This window comes from Symphalangus syndactylus, chromosome 8, assembly GCF_028878055.3.
Source record: "Symphalangus syndactylus isolate Jambi chromosome 8, NHGRI_mSymSyn1-v2.1_pri, whole genome shotgun sequence".
Classification (NCBI taxonomy): Eukaryota; Metazoa; Chordata; class Mammalia; order Primates; family Hylobatidae; genus Symphalangus; species Symphalangus syndactylus.
In genome coordinates, this window is record NC_072430.2 from 17,405,553 (window position 1) to 17,425,225 (window position 19,673).

Genomic DNA, 19,673 nt, shown 5'->3' on the forward strand with positions numbered 1-19,673 from the left:
CTGTAATCCTAGCACTTTGGGAGGCCAAGGCAGGGGATCACTTGAGCCGAGGAGTTCCACACCTGCCTAGGCAACACAGCAAGACCCAATCTCTACAAACTATTTAAAAAATAGCCAGGCATAGTTGCATGTGCCTGTAGTCCCAGCTACTTGGGAGGCTGAGGCAGAAGGATTGCCCAGGAGTTTGAGGCTGCAGTAAGCCATGATGGCGCCACCACATTCCTGCCTGGATGACAGAGCAAGACTCTACCTCTAAAATAAAAAAGGAAGAGGTGATCTGACCTGCTTGACCCATTTGCAGGTCATAAGACCCCCATTCCAGAGAGAGCCCCATACCCAGAAGGAAGGACTGCATGCACAGAGAGGCCAAGAAGAATCTAGACACACAGGCTGTGCTGGCCCTCCCCACTCAATCAGCATAAGGTCAGGCCCTTTTTGTCCAATCACATTTCTACACAGCTGTCCATACTCCATTGCACCTGAGCATAAAAATGGACAATTTCAGCCGGGCGCGGTGGCTCACACCTGTAATCCCAGCACTTTTGGGTCACCTGAGGTCAGGGGTTTGAGACCAGGCTAGCCAACATGGTGAAACCCCGTCTCTACTAAAAAAATACAAAAATTAGCCGGGTGTGGCGGCACGCACCAGTAATCCCAGATACTCTGGGGGCTGAGGTATGAGAATCGCTTGAACCCGGGACGTGGAGGTTGCAGGCTGCAGTGAGCTGAGATTGCACCACTCCACTACAGCCTGGGCAACAAGAGCGAAGCTCCATCTCGAAAAAAAGAAAAGAAAAAATGGACAATTTCCCCTGTATCTTTGGGTCTTCATTCCAACGGCTCCTGTGTCATGTCATTGTGACAGGATGCATTTGTGTGCCTTTTCTCCCAGGAATCTGCCCCTTGTCAGTGGTTTTCCATGAACTTTCAGAGGGCAAAGGGGATGTTTTCCCTTGGTGGGACACTGAGCCACCTTCCTGGTCTCCGTGGTGTGGACTGTCCCTAGAGCACACTGGGCCAGCAGAGGTACTTGTTTTGTAATTTGCAAGTGTTGGAACAATTAGAGAAGCAGAAGCGGGAGCCGAGAGCAGGGGGAAGGTTTGTTCGCGTTGGACCCCAGGGCTCCGGGCTCTGTGCTGTCCAGAGGCCGCTGCCAGAGCTGTCCCTGGGCCGCCAGTCTCACTGGTGCCTCCTCCTGGTGTTCCACACTCGGGTGTCACTCAGAGGGCTGAGGAACAGCCTTTTGGGAACTGTACCTTCCTTCCAGGCCCTGCCTCTGTGGGGGAGGGGCACCGCTGCTTCTAAAACACATTAACCCCCTACTGACCAAAAGAAAGGGCTTTCAAGGGCTCAGAGGGCTTAGGAATGGCTGTGGGGGCTGGGGGCTGCCTTTTTGGAAATTCAGATTCTGACGGTTCAACAAAGGTTTCCCAGACTCAGCCCTGGGGGCTCTAGGCACTGAGCCGGGCAGGGGACACCCCTCCAAAGGCCCCTGGTCAGGCGTTGCCTAGCAACCCCATAAGCATCCATTAGGCCCCACTGGGGGCCCCTGGGCTTTTGTCCAGGAACAATCCCAGGGCCGAGGACAAAAGCAGGAGGCTGGAGCAGGATCCAGTCTCCAGGCCCCTCTTCCTCTCCCCTCCCACTCTGTCCCTTGCATTGACAAGTGCCTAGATTCAGGACCCACTAAGCGGCAAGAAGGCTGTGTCCACCCACTTTGAAATAATTATGTGGTTTCATTTAATGGCCCAAATCCATTTGCCATCAGGAACTCCAGGCCAGGGGAGGTCTCTGGGGAGGCTCTCTTCCACCACCTGCCTGCGTTTCCACCATTCCAGATCCTTCCTGGCCGGCTAACCGGCATGGACGCTTACCCATGTTATTAGACTAGAGCTCATGGCAACCTTACCCAGGGTGAGGTGGAGGTAAGAGGAAGAAAGGGACCACTACTTCCATTTTCCACAGGAACAAACAGGAGCTTAGAGAGGTGAAGATGCCTGAGGAGGTGTCAGATGCATGCGAACCAGAGCAACTCCATCCTAAATAAGAGCTGGGTAAAATAAGGCTGAAACCTACTGGGTTGCATTCCCAGACAGTTATGGCATTCTGTCACAGGATGAGATAGGAGGCCGGCACAAAATACAGACCTTGCTGATAAAACAGTTTGCAGTAAAGAAGCCAGCTAAAACCCACCACAACCAAGATGGCCACGAGAGTGACCTCTAGTCGTCCTCACTGCTACACTCCCACCAGCGCCATGACAGTTTACAAATGCCGTGGCAACCTTGCTGGTTGCTCTTGCCTGGGACTGCTCTGTCTGTGGAGTAGCCGTTCTTCTATTCCTTTACTTTCACTTTAGTCTATGGACTTGCCCCGAATTCTTTCTTACGCGAGATCCAAGAACCCTCTCTTGGGCTCTTGATCGGGAACCCCTTTTCCGTAACAGAGGCACATGCAAGGTCTGGAGCCCAGGGAACATCTTCCTCCCAGGTGGGAACTAATTTCAGGCCTGTGTGGTCCTTCTCCCACATCAGAGACCAGAAGGACCACAGGGTGGAAGACCAGTCCCAGGCAAGAGCAACCAGCAAGGAGAGGTCTCAAGACTACTCACCAGCCTCGTCCTCCCCGAAGGAGATGATGTATGGGTAGTAGTTGTTGATGAGGCCTGGGAACTCACAGGTCTGGCCGTGGCCCATGCAGATCTCACTGTACTGCCACTGGCCTGTCCCTGGGTTCTCTTGGAGGGACATCAGACGCCTGCAAAGGAAGATGAGCTGTGAGGCCATGCCTGGCATGGCACCCAGGGGAACCTATGCACCAATCCATCCATCCATCCATCCATCCATCCATCCACCATCCATCCATCCATCCATCCATCCATCCATCCATCCATCCATCCATTCCTCCCTCCCTCCTTCCACCATCCATCTACCAATCCACTCACCCACTGATCCATGCAAGGACCATACACAATTCGCAGAGCCCAGTGCAGAATGAGCATGCAGGGCCACTTGTTCAAAATATATTAAGAATTCAAGATGGTGATCACAGAGCATGAGATGAAGTGTGAACCTTTCTGAGCACGGGGCCCTGTGTGACTACACATGTGGTACGTCCATGAAGGTGTCATTGTGTGCAATCTTCACCAAGCACCTACCAGATACCCACAGGAATGAACGAGAACAGCCTGGTTACTGCCCACTGAATACAATCCAGCCCACTGGATCCTGCAGAGGGCACAGTGCTTTCAAGAGCTCACTGGTTTCAGAACCTGCCAAGCGCTGGAGCTTCAACATCTTTGGAATATGCTAACCTTGCTGCTTACTCCCATCGCTGCTTGTCAATCACCTAATGATACTTCTAGGCCCCACTTAGAGACGTCCCCTCCTCTGTGAAGACCTCCCTGAAGGCCCCCATGCTGGGATCCCCCACAGTGTGCACAGGCTCTCTGGGGTTGCAGTGCAGTGGACTGAATGGGTCTGTCTCCCTGGCTCGGGTACTAGGGGTCCTCTTCATCTCTGTCATCCTGGTTCTTGCCTGACCCAGCAGAGGGGCTGGGAAAATACTGGCAAAATTAGTTGAATTTCTGTGGTCAGGAGACTTGGGCCCTCCTGGGAAGGACAGAAGGGAGAAAGGAGAATCAGGGGTAAAAACAGAGGCTTCATCTACACCCATTTTCCAGATGGGAAAGCTGGGTCCCAGGGGAAGGGGCGGATCTGGGAGAGGAATCCAACTTCCAGGGGCCCAGGTCAGGTATCTCTCTCAGCTCCAGGCTGCAGACTGGACACAAAATCAGAATTCTCCCACCAGCTTCAGGCATCTTCATGTCTTTATTCCCTCTCCTTGGGAACCCTATTCTGCCGCTGTCAGAGGAGGTTGCATGGAAATAATTAAGAAACACCAGGCTGGGCACCGTGCCTTGAGCCTGTAATCCCAGCACTTTGGGAGGCCGAAGCAGGAGGATTGCTTGAGTCCAGGAGTTCAAGATTAGCTTGGGCAATAGAGCAAAACCCCATCTCTACAAAAAATGCAAAAATTAACCAGGCGTGGTGGCACATGCCTATAATCCCAACTACTCAGGAGGCTGAGGTGGGAGGATTGCTTGAGCCTGGGAGGTGGAGGCTGCAGTGAGCTGAGACTGTGCCACTGCATTCCAGCCTGGGGGACAAAATGAGACCCTGTCTCAAAAAAAAAAAAAAAAAAAAACACCATATATTAAGCATGTACCCCTCCCTTTCCTTCCTTCTTTCCTTCCTTCCTTCCTTCCTTCCTTCCTTCCTTCCTTCCTTCCTTCCCTTCCTTCCCTTCCTTCCCTTCCTTCCTTCTTTCCTTCCTTCCTTCCTTCCTTTCTCTCTCTCTCTCTCTCTTTCTTTCTTTCTTCCTTTCCACACTAGATTCTAAGTGCTATTTATGTATTAACTGATTCAGTCCTTAAAACCACCCTAGGGGGCAAGTACTATGATCATCTCCATTTTGCAGATGAGGTAGCTGAAGATAAGGAAAGGTGAAGTAACTGGCTCAAGCTCACCGGGCCAGTAAGTGAGCCAGGGTTCAGACCAAGCCGTCTTAGCCTGCCCTTGGGCCTCTTTAGTCCTCAGCTTTCTCCTCTGTACAATGGGACAACAAGGTGGTCATGAGGCTCCATAAGCAACCTTGGGGACAGGGCCTGACTCACAGGAGGGTTGTGATGTAGGTTTCCCTCCCCCATCAAACCTATTTGGGATGTCATTCATCCTCCTCCCACACCAGGGTCTCAGTGGGTGACACTGCTGCCCTAGAGCACGGGGGCAGGGCAGCAAGGCTCCAAGGCCACAAGAGCCCCACCTCCTCCTCTCCCCATTAGGAGGCCCGTGGGCAGCCACTGTTCTCTTGGGTCATAGTTTCTCAACCTTTGCAAGCTCCCTGCAGTCCTGGCTGGGGTGGGGTGGGGCAGGGCTCCAGGACCCCATCAGCTGTTGCAGTGACAAGCTGTGGCTTCCCCAGGAGCAGGGTGGCCCTGAGTGTCCAGGAAATTGTTTATATTCTGCCCTCCTGCCCATCAGAACTGCTGTCAGGCCCAGAGCCCATGGTTCTCAGAAGGGAGAGGAAGGCCACGGTCCCGCACTTAAGCAAGCCTCCAGTCTTTAATGCCAGGAGTTGTGTGTCTGTCACAGAGGTACTGAGGCCTGCAGCAAAGGCTCATGATACACCTCAGGAGAAAAGGGGGTGGATGCGGGTGTCGGGCCCACACCTGAGGGCCCCTGTCAGAGCAGCGAGGCACATGTGCAGGAACCGGCGCACACATACACCACTCCCTTTTACCAAGGAGCCAGTCCCAAGGAGCCAGTGGCAGCAGCCAGGGGCGCGAGGGCACTAGGTCACTTACCCGCTCATGAAATCCCCAAAAATGTAGAGGCCGTTCAGGTTGGGGTACTCGCAGCCCCGGTACACGTAGCCCCCTGTGACCGACTTGCCAATCGTGTGCGGGTAGGCGAAAATCGGCAGCAAGTCATCTGCGGGGTGGGAGGGCGAGAAGCTGCGGTGAGCCCGCGGGGGGCAGGTTCATCTGCCAGGAGAATTCCGGAGGGATTCCGCGGGGGCGGGGCGGCCACCGAGGGAGGGGCGTGCCCACAGCAGGGCTGGCGTGGGGGAAAGCGTGTCTGCAGGGGTGCCAGGTGGGGATGGGGCGAGGAGGAACTCAAGAGCGCTGCTGGGAGGCCTCCAAGGCGCAGGGAGGCTCCGGGTGGAGACGAGGGCAGCCACCGAGGGAGGCTTTGGCTCACAGCCCGTGGAGTTGGGGTGGGGGCAGGTCCAAGGTCAGGGGGTGCCTGGGGTGCGGGTGGTCCCCGAGTGAGGCCCTGCCGCACAGCCCATAGAGTGGGGCCGGGGACAGACCCAGGGTCCGGGATCTCCGGGGCGCGGTCTCCGAGGGAGGCCCTGGGGCACAGCAGGTGGGGTGGGGTGGGGTGGATTCGGGGCCGGGGACCCCGGGGCGCGGGCACTCACTGAGGGAGGAGTTGGCGCACAGGCTGCGGTCGTAGCACTCGAACCCTTCGCGCGCGCGCCAGCCATAGTTGCCGCCGCGCTCCACCAGGTCCACCTCCTCGAACTTGTTCTGGCCCACGTCGCCGCAGAAGAGGCGCCCGCGGCCAGCGCCCGAGGAGAGGTCGCCACGGTCGAAGGAGCAGCGCCACATGTTGCGCACGCCCAGGGCGTAGACTTCGGGATGCGCCGCGGGGTCGCCCACGAACGGGTTGTCGGGCGGGATGCCGTAGGGAAGGCCGCGCTCCTTACGGTCCACGTCGATGCGCAGCACCTTGCCCAGCAGCGCCGACCTGCGGGCGGGGTGGGAGAGGGCGCGGCTCGGGGTCGTCCTGAGCCAGGGCGCACGGGCTCCGCGAGGCAGGTGCGGGGGCGCTGGCTGACCGCTGAGCCAGGTGCACGGTGAGCCTAGGCTGTGGGGCTAAAGACTCTGGGATGCTGTCCGCCTTAACTACTTACAGCCGGGTAACCATTCATTCACTCAACATGAATCCCCTACCTTCCTGTGCGCCAGGCCTGTCCCATGCGTTGGACACAACACATCATCTATTTCGTTTTGTCCTCACAACAGTCGTTTAGGTAGGTGGGTCCTAGTATGATCCCCACTTTACAGATGTGGCAGCGGAGCTCAGAAAGGTCAAATAACGTTGCCCCGTTGCCGCACCGCTGGGATCCAGCCCAGATAGCCTGGGCCCAGAAACTCAAGCTCTTCACCGCACACTCTGTGGAATCTGGGTGTCCTCAACTGTAATAGTAGAGTGGTCCCGCTCAGACCACTCGGTCCTCCCGGACTGTGGTATAGGGTGAAAATTCCACTAGAAAAATGACTTGTATTTACAGTTTTCTTCCAGTACTCGGCACTATGACCAGCACATAGTAGGTGACCATTAAGTGTCTGCAGAGTCAGTGAATGAAGGATTGCAATCAAAGCCAAATGCACCAGACTGTGGGTTGGTGGGGGGAGGGGGAGAGAGCAGAGGGGTGCAGCCCTAAGCTCCAAGCAGCTAAGGAGGATAGCTCATGACAAAAGTGACGCGTGATGGGAAAAATCTGCAATGTGCTTAAAGACAGTGCAGAGAACATACCCTTCTCATCTGTGATTTTTGATGCACCGACTTAATGCATCAGTTTCCCTTGCTGTTAGCATTTTGGTGTCCTCCCTCTGGGTTGTTTTTCAAGGCAGGGTTTGTGAAGCTGTATTCCATCATCCTCACATAGCATTAGCACCCACACCCTTCCCTTATCAGTAGGGACAGCAAACAAGTATCCTCTTTCACGGTGGTGAAATGCTCCCACCCAATATATGCCTTGTGATCAAGCCCCTGTTGCTGGCCTTCTACTTTCCCCCGTAAATTCCTCTCATACACTCCAGCCTGCTGAACACCATCCAGATCACACCCCTGAACCCACGCATCACATGCCAGGATTCGATATCTAAGTGGGCACAACTCGTAGCAGCAAAATAATGTTTTTAAGTTCTGTCCAATTATCCACTAATCCTTAATTTCTGTTTTCTCAACTTCATCTCTAAACACATTCCAAACGTGAGAAAGCTGGGATGATGCTTACACTGTCACATATGAAAGGACAACTCACAAATTGTGAGCACTTTAATTACTGTAATCAACATCATACTTGCTATTTTTACTTCCTGGGCTGAGGAAGGTTTTATCATTTTGGCTAAGGGAATGGGGGAGGCTGGCTTGAGACTCCTGGACATCCTGTTTACACTCCCAAGACTGTGTGTGTATGTGTGTGAATGTATGTATGTAGATGTGTATGTGTGTGTGTATGTATGTATGTGTGTATATGTGTGTGTACATGTGGATGTATGTGGACATGTGTGGGTGTGTGTGTATATGTGTGTGGATGTGTGTGTGTATATGTGTGTGTATTGTGTGTATGTGTGTATGTGAATGTGTTTGTGTGCTCATATGTGTGTCTATGTGTGTGCTGTGTATATGTAGCATGTGCATGTGTGTTTGTGTGTGTGTGTATGTATGTGTGTATGTGTGTATATGCATATTTGTGTATGTGTGTGTGTGTAATGGAATGAAATCTTGAGCTCATTTGCTCAAGCCAGAAAGTGGGTAAAAGAGCAAGACTACACATTAACATCTGGGTCTTCCTGAGGGACCCTGGGACAGGAGCCCCACGTGCTGTTGCCACCCTGCTCCAGCCAGCTCACACTTGCCATTCGGCCTGGGGAGCATCCCTTCCCTTCTTCCAGCAGGGCTCTGGCAGGGCCAGGCTGACCTTAAGAGAAAATCCCATCTGCCGTGAGGCTCGCTAATGTCACTTCTCAGGTGCCTGTGCCCAGAGGGTCTTGTGTCAGGCCCTGGGCAGTCAAGATTGCCTTTACTCCTTGTGACAAGCTGCCTGCAGAGTGGACTTTTACCCCCTCTAACTGATGAGGGCAAGTGACGTGCCTAGGCTGCCCAGCTAGCTGCAGGCTGAGCTGGGACCCAGAAACTTTTCTCCTGCCCTACAATGCCTGGCCGAGGAAGGAACTCGCCCTCTGGAAGAGTATCAGAAGCCCAGGGGTACGCAGACCAACCCACCAGCCAAACTAAAGCTGAACATACTTGTTTTGGGCATTTCCAAATGTCCCAAAGGGGTCTCCGGCCATCCCGCCATCTCCAGTGAAGATGTAGAGGTACCCGTCATCCCCGAAAAGCAGCTGGCCCCCGTTGTGGTTTGAGGCTGGTTCTTTGACCTCCAGGATTACCCTAAAGGAAGATAAGGGCCCCTAAAACTCAGCCTTCCACGCATGAGCCAAAAACACAAAACAAGGCCGGGCACGGTGGCTCACGCCTGTGATCCCAGCACTTCGGGAGGCCGAGGCGGGCGGATCAGGAGGTCAGGAGATCAAGACCATCCTGGCTAACACAGTGAAACCCCGTCTCTACTAAAAATACAAAAAATTAGCTGGGTGTGGTGGAGGGCGCCTGTAGTCCCAGCTACTCGGGAGGCTGAGGCAAGAGAATGGCATGAACCCCAGGGGGCGGAGCCTGCAGTGAGCCGAGATCGCGCCACTGCACTCCAGCCTGGGTGACACTGAGACTCTGTCTCAAAAAAAAAAAAAAAAAAAACCACAAAACAAGATCATGGACTCTCTTGGACATCATTTTACAATGGAAAAGACTTCTTTCTTTCTTTCTTTCTTTCTTTCTTTCTTTCTTTCTTTCTTTCTTTCCTTCCTTCCTTCCTTCCTTTCTTTCTTTCTTTCTTTCTTTCTTTCTTCTTTCTTTCTTTTTTTGGAGACAGAGTGTTGCTCTGTTGCCCAGGCTGGAGTGCAGTGGCACAATCTCAGCTCAGTGCAACCTCTGCCTCCCAGGTTCAAGTGATTCTCCAGCCTCAGCCTCCTGAGTAGCTGGGATCACAGGTGCCCGCCACCACGCCTGGCTAATTTTTGTATTTTTAGTAGAGATGGGGTTTCACCATGTTGGCCAGGTTGGTCTCAACCTCCTGACCTCAAGTGATCTGCCCACCATGGCCTCCCAAAGTGCTGGGATTACAGGTCTGAGTCACCATGCCCAGCTTGGAAAAGACTTTTCATATCTTTTGTATTAAGTGATTTTCCACAAGGAGCTAGTAGGCAGAATGAGCAAAGTTAATGCACTGTATCGTGCCAAGGAGGACCTAGAGGCTCAGAGAGGTTGAGTAACTTGTCTAAGGTCACACAGCCCATAGGTAGCAGAGCTGGGATTAGAACTCAAGTCTTCTCGTTCTGGCCTAGTGTTTTGTTTTGTCTCTGCTCTCCATTGCTAGCACCTGCCCTGTTATGATTACGGGAAATTGTCGACCTAGTCACTGACATAGCTGGTTTCTTCCTCATCGTAGCTTCCCACACCCTAGTTACTTATGTTGAACTCATCTTATGTACTCTCTCATTTGCAGCTTCTAACGGTGGGCAGGATGGTGTGTGGTACACTCAGCACCACACTCATTCTACTCAGGAACCTCCCTTACTGCCATTGCAGGAAACCTACCACCATACTTCCCAGCCAGCTGGCTTCCAGTTTGGGTTGGTAGGTGGAAGGGAGAGACCAGGTTTCTTTGGCTTCTAGCCCTGCCTCCAGAAGTGGTGGCTGCAGAGACAGCAGCATTGGCTGGTGAACATGGACTCCTGGGTTTCCACCCAGCCATCTTGGTACTAAGAGCAGCAAAGTCCACAGCACAAAGGACTTTTTCCCTTTGTTCCTCCAACCCAGGAGTGATAGCAGCTTCTTACAGTTACCAGTCTTCAAGTAAGGTAACCTTCCTCCTCTCCTTCTCCAGCCTCCCAATGCCTTAGTCATCCTTGTGTTCAGTTTCCTCTGACTGAAATACTGAGGGTGGTTTAGGTTTTCCAGGATTGGTCACTGATTTCTCAATCCCTTCTTTTTCTTTCTTTCTTTTTTTCTTTTTTGAGACTCTATCACCCAGGCCGGAGTGCAGTCATGTGGTCATATAGCTCACTGCAGCCTCGAACTCCTGGGATCAAGGGATCTTCCTGCCCCAGCCCCCTGAGTAGCTGAGACTACAGGTGCATGCCACCATGCCCGGCTAATTTTTCAATTTTTTTGTAGAGATGAGGGCTCTCACTGTGTTGCCCAGGCTGGTCTCGAACTCCTGTCCTCAAGTGATCCTCCCTGCTTGGCCTCCCAAAGTGCTGGGATTACAGGTTTGAGCCACCGCACCCAGCCTATTAATCCCTTATCAATACAAATAAGAAAAAATAAGATACGAAAAGGTCAAATAACTTGAACCCAGCACTTTCATTTTTCAGAGCCAAGACTGGAGGCCTTTTCTTTGTGGGGCCTGTGCATATGATCTGGGGAGCAATACCGAGCTCCAAACTCCAGCTTCTTCACGGAGAGAACAGCTCAGGCTTTCAGTCATCCACCCGGCACTGGGATCTCAGCTCTGGGGAGAGAGACTGACAGCAGACTCAGGCAAGGATAACCACTCATTCCCGGCCTGCCCCGAGCCTGCTGAGCCTACCTCTCCCCAAGGGTGAGTCAAGTTCTAGGCTTGACTTTGTGAGGTCACCAGAGGACCTTTGCTGAGCCCCCACTCTGAAATATGTTCATCTGCATATTTTGAGTTCCACCTCAAGTCTTTATCAGGAATCCATTTTTAAAAGTCACCACTGAAGACACATCCATTCTGTCCCTCCATCTCCCCTCTGTCAGGTCCATGTGATAAACTTGGTCTCTCTTGGAGAACTGGCTGTACAGCCTCCTGCAAGATCCTGAGAATTATGTTTCCTCCTTTCGCTCTGGCTGCCAGGAAGCTCATAGTCAAAACTAATGCTGTGAATTATAAAGATTCACATTAGCCTTCATAGCTAACATACTTGATTTCTCCTCCTTTTTATACATTCAGTGTCAATATTTTACAGTTTTATCAAACACACAATGTGCTGTTCTTTGCCAATTTGCCCTCACACCCAGTCCTGGCCCTCTCCCTACCTCCTCTCTACTGCAGGGGGTCAGCTCCTATGAACGACATTTCCCAGGCTTCTTAGCTAGCTGGCCTCCAGCGAGGTTCAGCCAGTGGACAGCATTGGCAGGAGCCTGGAGAGGGAGGAGCACTGGAATTTTTCCCCTTCTCTGCTTTAAGCAGCTTCTTGGCAGCAGCTGCTCCTTCTCCCTGGCTCCACCTCCTCCTGCCCAGACCAATTATGGTTCCAGCTTCCACTGGGTGTCCCCAGCTCCAGGGCCCCAGTAACCCCATATTCTCACTTTGTCCTCCCACCCAAGGGGTAGAGGCAGCTTCCTCCAGTTTTTAACCTCAGAGTCGCTGCCTTCCCCAGGTTGCTTTCTTTTTTTTGAGACAGAGTCTTGCTCTGTCATCCAGGCTGCAGTGCAGTGGCAGGATCTTGGTTCACTGCAACCTCTGCCTCCTGGGTTCAAGAAATTCTCCTGTCTCAGCCTCCTGTGTAGCTGGGATTATAGATAACCACTACCACACCCAGCTAGTTTTTGTGTTTTTAGTAGAGACGGGGTTTCACCATGTTGGCCAGGCTGGTCTCGAACTCCTGACCTCAAGTGATCCACCTGCCTCAGCCTCTCAAAGTGCTGAGATTACAGGCGTGAGCCACCGCGTCTGAGCCCTTCTATCATTTCTAACTGCTGAGTACTGACTCCCAGGATCAAATCCTACCTGTTGAGTTACGTGATACAGGGTTTATTTCCTACTGGACTCAGACTGATACATGTGCCCCATGTGCAAGGTCAGGTCAGACCCATTTTGAAAACAGTTGGGGCATAACTCATCCAGAGTGCAGGCTCTGCAGGCGTTGTTGACAGGAGCAGAAGCCCGGAGGCAGGAACAGATGAACTTCAGGGCAGGAAGAAGAGCAAGTTCCCTGAGGCAGGGGATTCAGGTGGGAAAAAGGAGCCAATGGGGCTCAAGAATGGCACCTTCGGCCGAGGCAGGCAGATTGCCTGAGCTCAGGAGTTCAAGACCAGCCTGCGCAACACAGTGAAACCCCATCTCCACTGAAATACAAAAAATTAGCCAAGTGTGGTGGTGTGTGCCTGCAGCCTCAGTTACTCGGGAGGCTGAGGCAGGAGAATTGCTTGAACCCGGGAGGTGGAGGGTGCAGTGAGCTGCGATTGCACCACTGCACTCCAGCCTCGGCGACAGAGTGAGACTCCATCTCAAAAAAAAAAAAGATGGCACCTTCAGACCAGAGCGAGGCAGGCTGGGGCAGAGGGTGGGCTTTGGAGACAACAGATCAGGGTTCCAGCTCTGATGCTCCCTCCCCGTGTGACCCAACACTTCACCTTTCTAAGCCTCCACTTTCTTATCTGTAAAATGGGAAAAATAATACTAGCCTCAGTGGGTTTTAGGAGAATCAAATGAAATGAAGCATCTAAAGTGCCTGAAACAAGAGTTGGTGGAGAAATGTCAGGCCTCGCAGGCCAAATGGAGGGGTTTGGATATGATCCCTGTGTGAGGTCTGTTGTGTAAAACTGTCCTTCCCCAAGCCCCAAAGCATGAAATTCAGCACCCCCACCAGGTGTGTTACATATTCACAATATGTGAGAACAGGATACCAACTGGTACAGTCACACCAGTGCATATGGGTGCCTGCCCCCACCCAGGCCCGGGTTCCCCAAGGAAGCCACCTCTCAGAGCTGTGGTCCACGGCGTTCTTGTCATCCGCAGAGACTCTGAACTCGCTGATGCGGATCCACTCACTGCTGCGGATACCCACTGAGTAGTAGACGTAGAGCCTGCGGTTGTGCCGGAAGCTGGGGTGGAAGGCAAGGCCCAGGAAGCCGCGCTCGTCACCCTCCCAGGGCGAGGTGAGCACCGCCCGGCTGATGTTCAGGAAAGGCTTCTCCAGCCTCGAGCGGTCGGGCAGGTAGGCCCACACCAGCCCCACCTGCTCGGCCACGAAGAAGCGGTGGGTGCCATCCCTGGCATGGACCATGGCCACGGGGTTGCGCAGCCCGTTGGCCACCTCCTCCAGGCACAGCTGCAGGCAGCCCTTGGCATCGGCTACCACGTGGCCCAGGTTTGAGTTGAGGTTCTTGTTGACCAGCAGGTAAGGGAAGCAGTAGTCCGTGTCATCCAGGGACAGGTAGCGGCAGAACCTGGCACGGTTGCCCTCCAGTGCCCAGAGCTCCTGGTCAGTTGAGAGGTGACGGAACAGCCCCCGGCACTTATGCCACATGTCCAGGCAGTAGTCCTGGCACAGCCCGGGCACCGTGCGCAGGGGCGTGAATGGGTCCTCGGCGTCATAGAGGTGGGCTGCATACGGCGAGCATTCCTGCAGAGACAGTGATGGCTCAGAGATGTTTTGTGGAGGTGCTTACCGGCTGTGTAACCTTGGGCGGGTCCCCCATCTCTCAGAGCCTCAGTCTGCTGATCCATAAAATGGAGACAACGCCATCTGTCTGTTACCACTGATAAGCCTCAGGGACAGTAGCAAACCTTAGGTCTTAATGTTTGTGTTGTTCTGTTAGAACACTGTTACTACTCCTATTAATAGCAGCAGCTACTCTGGAGCACCTGCCGTATGCCAGGAAGAGTCTGAGGCACTGTCACCCACCCTCTCTGTGTTAACAGTACGCCTCCGCCCTTACATCAGCACAGCTCGCTGCTGCACTTAACTTGGGTTCCTGCCCAAGGCTCACCTCCAATCCTCCCTGACCACCCCATCCACACCCTCCAGTACCTTCTGGCCTCTATCTGTTGAAAAACAGTAAAACACGAAGTGCTCTCTGACTTGGCTCTGCCCATGGACAGCTCCACCATCAGCTCCCGCCTCTCCCCACCTCTCCAGCCTCCTGTCTACCTTCCATCTCCTGATACTCTGCTATGGCTTGGATCTTGTCCCCACCCAAATCTCGTGTAGAATTGTAACCCCCAGTGTTGGAGGAGGAGCCTGGTGGGAGGTGACTGGATCACAGGGGCGGAGTTCTCACGCATGGTTTAGTTTAGCACCATTTCCCCTTGGTACTGTAGAGTGAGTAAGTTCTTATGAGATTTGGTTGTTTTAAAGTGTGCCCCCACACCGTCTCTCTCTTGCTCCTGCTGTCGTCATGGGACATGCCCGCCTCCCCTTTGCTTTCCACCATGATTGTAAGTTTCCTGAGAATGCCCCAGAAACAGAGGCCACTATCCTTCCTATACATCCCGCAGAACTGTGAGCCAGTTAAACCTCTTTTCTTTATAAATTACCCAGTTTTGTTTTGTTTTGTTTTTTGTTTGTCCGTTTGCTTTTTTGAGACAGGGTCTCTCTCTCTCTCTCTCTCTCTCTCTGTCTCTGTCACCAAGGCTGGAATACAGTGGCACCATCTCAGCTCACTGCAACGTCTGCCTCCTGGGCTCAAGAGATGCTCCTGCCTCAGCCTCCTGAGTAGCTGGGACTACACGCGAGAGCCACCATGCCTAGCTAATTTTTGTATTTTTTGTAGAGATGGGGTTTTGCCATGTTGCCCAGGCTGCTCTCGAACTCCTGAGCTCAAGCCATCTTCCCGCTTCGGCCTCCCATAGTGCTGAGATTACAGGCGTGAGCAACTGCACCCAGCCAGGTATTTCTTTATAGCGATGAGGGAAGAGACTAATACATACTCCCTGCCATTTCACACCTCTGAGCCTCAGCACAGGCTGTTCCCTTTGTATGCATGCCCTTCCCCTGCTCTTCTCTGGCAGGCAGAATTCTCTTTATTCTTAAATTATGGCCATGGCCATGGGAGAAAGCATGCTAACCAATCATAGCAGCTCCTGGGGTTTGGGGCAAATTGTGGGCCAGGAACCAGGCCAGTGTGCCCGGGAATCTGCATTTCCTCCTGAAGGCAACAGTGGGAGGGAGGCCTGTTCTTATTACCACTGCACAGAGGTGGAAGCAGAGACAGCAGAAGGGAGCCACTAGCCCAAGGTATCATGTCACATGCCGATGGGCTGGGGTTTGAGCCACGTCTGCTCAGCTCTACCGGCCAGCTCCCAACTACCCATCCCCAAATGCCAGTTAAGTGTCCCCACACCACAGCACCCTCCCTGCACCCTACCCCTACCCAAAGCAGAAGCCACAGCTCCAGGCTGTCTGCGGGCCTCCCTGTTAGAGCCGCCGGCCTGTGGCGTGGTCATTCTTTCTATCTGTGGCTGACACCCTCCCCCACCTGTGAGTCCACCAGGCCAAGTCTGGGTCTGAATCGGCTCTGGGCCCCCAGAGGCTTTGGGGGATGCTCCTTCTGCAGAGGGGAAACGCTGACAGCCACGCACTCCCTCCCCTCACAGGCAGGACCAGGCTGGGTTCCAGCAGGAGGCCTCTGGGACATTTGGGGGAGGATTGGGGATGGGGGATGGCAGGCTGCCTCCCAGGGTGTTCTCAAGCCCCAGGCCAGAGCCCACTCACTCCTGTGACATGATTGTGACTTTTGGTCATACCACAGCGTGTCGTCCTGGCCCCTCTACTGCTGTGAGGCTAGGTCTCACCTGACAGGCCAAGGGCCACTTGGCAGAATGTCTTGGGGTCCTGGTCAGTTACTGTCCCAGGTACAGACCAGGGTGCCATGTCTTACATGCTCCCCTCTGCCAATGAGCAGGCCAGATGGCCAGGCCTCAGGCTGCCGTGTGTGCTGTCCCTCCCATGGTTCCCCGTGAACCGCCTGTGGGTCAGCCGGCAGCTGCACGTGGACCAGGGAGGGGCTGTGTGCACACGTGCCTTCTTTCATCTTTGCAAAGTAGGGTCATTGTCACTATTTTATTTTATTTGTTTATTTATTTTTTGAGACAGGGCCTCTCTCTGTCACCCAGGCTAGAGTGCAGTGGCACAATCCTAGCTCACCATAGCCTTCACCTCCTGGGCTCAAACGATCCTCTCCACCTCAGCCTCCAGAGTAGCTGGAAACACAAACGCACTCCACCACACCCGGCTAATTTTCATTTTTATTTTTTGTAGAGACAGGGTCTCTCTCTGTTTCCCAGGCTTGTCTTGAACTCCTGGGCTCAAGCAATCCTCCCACCTCGGCCCGCCAAAGTTCTGGGATTATAGGCATGAGCCACCGCACATGGCTTGACTCCTATTTTATAGATGAGGAACTGAGACTTAAAGAAGGCCACGTGCCAAGAAGTAGCCAAACCAGGGCTCACGCCCAAGCCTCGTGATGCCTGGACTGGTGTTCTTTCCAGATTAGTCAGCAACATTTCATTCACCAACAATTTACGGAGCAGAGACTGTACCAGGCACCATCTTGGTTCCAGAGATGGAGTGAGGGGTAGAACAGACATCTGGAAGGCAACGAGAGCCCTCCGCTCACCAAAGCCCAATCCAGAACTACAGAGGGAGCAAAGGTTCCCTCAGGGAGCCAGGCTGAAGACATCAGCATCCACGCGTCCCAATCACACAGCGGATGCTTCCTCGTGGCCTATGTACTCTTACTTACACACAATGTGAATGTGGTGCCCAGACCAGGGTAGTCCAGAGCTAGGAAGTGACAAGAGGACACACTGATTGCTGCTGGCAAGAGGATGATCCGCAGCTTGGCCTCAGTGTGTTTGGGGGCAGGTGGCAGGAAGCCCACAGGAAACCAGCCCAGTATCGCAGGCTCCAGCTGCCCGGGCCATTCAGTGCGGGGTGGAGAGCCCCCATCTTGCCCAGAGTTTGCCACCCAATGTCACTGACACTCGTGACCCACGGCCCTGGGTCCTGAAGGTTTCTTATGTCCACCATTCATTCTTTGAAAGACCAAGCCTTTGCACACAGTGTCCTGTCCATCGGATATTCGCTCCTCACTTACTTCCTCATCTGGCAAACCGCTATTCATGACTCAAGGCCGACTCAAAGGTCCCCTCTTGTCCTCCATGCTCCCAGGGCGCTGACTGTCCCATCCCTGGCTCTTATGGATGCTCCCAATGCACTCTGTCCATATCTCAGGCACAACACTCACTCCATTGAATCTTGTTGCTTACGGGGTGAGTTCTCTACAGCAGTCACCGCTCCATCGCCAGGGGGCGCTGCAGCCAGTCAGCTTGGCTAGGACTTCATTATCTCTTTGCATGTTTGTCCACTCCACGGACTGTGGGACACAGTGAGGCTTCAAGGAGGGAGGCAGTGTGGCGAAGCAGTTAGGAGAATGGGTTTGGAGCCAGCGCACACATTCCCCATGGGGAATGCTCCTTAACCTCTTACTGCTCTTAACCGTGGGCAAGCTCCTTAACCTCTCTGTGCCTATGTCCTCATCTATGGATGGGGAAAGGAATTCCAACCTCATAGAGTTGTTGGGAGGAATAAATGGAGAAGATGTGTGTGTTTGTTCAGTAAATAATGAGCTATCAACATGCAACCAACATTCAGGAAGCCTTCCCTGAGGTATGTGGTCTTGTTCCTACACTCCTTGAGGAATCTCTGGCACCTTCCTGTGTGTGTCAGTCTCCTGAAGTGACAAAGGGGACTTTTGAGACTGGGCCTGTGACTTGCCAACCGCTTTTGGGCCCAGCATCCAGCACAGGGCTGCCTCCTAACAGGCTCAGGGACAGCCTGCTGAATACATGAGCCCATAGAGTACATTTCATGGAGCTCTCCATCAGAAACCATGCTTTGATGATTTCAGCGGCTTAGAGAGGCAACCCCAGTCACAGGGGAGGTTAGTGACGTGGAAGCTCACACGGATGCACTGGGGGTGCCACGTGCCATGGCTGTCCTCTCTCCTCCAGAGGACACAGGCACTTACTAGACAAGCAAAGCCTCAGGAAAGAGTCTCCCATCTCCCCAAAGCAGGTGTGAAGGCCTGAGTGCCTCCACACTAACAGAGACCTATAAATAAGGCACCTCCGCCGCCTCCCCGTGTGGAAATCAGGAGATGCCAAATGCAGACTCCACCCTGGCTAGCAGAGAGCACGGTCCTCCCGCCAGCATGCTCCAGGAGGCCCCGTCAGTGAAACCACAACCCAGCCTCAGCCGCCGTCTCTAAGATCACTCCAGACATGAGGTCAGTCTCAGAGACGCCTGGGCTGAAGTGTTAGCGGTCACTCCACTGCTGGTTGTTTAAGGCCAGGCTGTCCTGGGAAGGTTCCCAAGAAACCTGCCAGGGGACAGCATCAGGACTGACCCTTCCCTTCCTCCATCCACCTGCCCACCTCACTGCCCTGCTGAGCCTGGCACATAGCAAGTGCTCAATAGACAAATGTGGCATAGATGCAGGAACCCTGCTATGTGATGGGGGTGGGGAGACCAAAGGACCTGGTCCTGAGGAGCCCCCAGGCTGGTGAGGGAGGCAGACGCTTGGCCAGACCATTCCCGTGCCCTTGAGGTGCACAGCATGGGAGTCCAGCAGAGCCCACCTAAAGGCGGCCAGCCCACGCTTTGTTGCATTCTGGAGCCCCCGGGGCCCCCTCTTCATCCTCCCAGAGTCTACTGCTTCCCACCTAGATATGTGCTCACATCAGTGAGTGTGGTCCATGTCCCCACCTCAACCACCACTGGGCTGTGTGACCACTGGGCAAGTCCCTGCCTACCTCTGAGTCTTCCTTGAATTGGGCTCCGAGCCTCACCTAGACCTTTCCCAGGGCTGGGCAGCCAGTAAAGGCCAAGGAAGCCCTCAAGAAATCCAACTGCAAACATTTACGGAGCCCCTAGTATGTGGCATTTAATCTGCATGGCAACCCAGGGGGGTGGTTAAGGTTTTATTTTATTTATTTTATATATTATATTATATTACATATATTATATTACATTACATTATATTATATTATATTATATTATATTATATTATATTATATTATATTAATTTTTGAGATGGAGTCTTGCTCTGTTGCCTAGGCTGGGGTGCAATGGCTCAATCTCGGCTCACTGCAACCTCTGCCTCCCAGAGTCAAGTGCTTCTCCTGCCTCAGCCTCCCGAGTAGCTGGGATTACAGGAGCTCCCCAACATGCCCAGTTAATTTTTGTATTTTTGTGGAGATGGGGTTTCGCCATGTTGGCCAGGCTGGTCTCGAACTCCTGACCTCAAGTGATCTGCCCACCTCAGCTTCCCAAAGTGCTGGGATTACAGGCGTAAGCCACCATACTCAGCTTCATTTTAAAGATACTGTGAGGTGCAGCAGTGACCTGCCCAGGTCATGAAGCCGGGGAAGTGACAGAGCCAGGATCAAACTCCAACTCCAAGTCAGCCCTCTTGCCCTTCCCCACACCACCTGCCCCTGCTGGC

At 53.4% G+C, this 19,673-nt stretch overlaps 1 protein-coding gene across 3 annotated transcripts in view; it reads right to left on the minus strand.

The window, feature by feature from the left end:
- HHIPL1 (HHIP like 1) overlaps positions 1-19,673 on the minus strand; it is a 72,185-nt gene that overhangs the window by 10,456 nt on the left and 42,056 nt on the right. For all 3 annotated transcript variants that reach the window (XM_055288221.2, XM_055288223.2, XM_055288222.2), the window contains 5 exons: positions 13,143-13,789; positions 8,607-8,750; positions 5,986-6,314; positions 5,366-5,492; positions 2,612-2,757 (listed from right to left, as the gene is read on the minus strand). In XM_055288221.2, the coding sequence (XP_055144196.1) occupies positions 2,612-2,757; positions 5,366-5,492; positions 5,986-6,314; positions 8,607-8,750; positions 13,143-13,789 (1,393 nt within the window). The remainder of the gene's footprint in view (positions 1-2,611; positions 2,758-5,365; positions 5,493-5,985; positions 6,315-8,606; positions 8,751-13,142; positions 13,790-19,673) is intronic.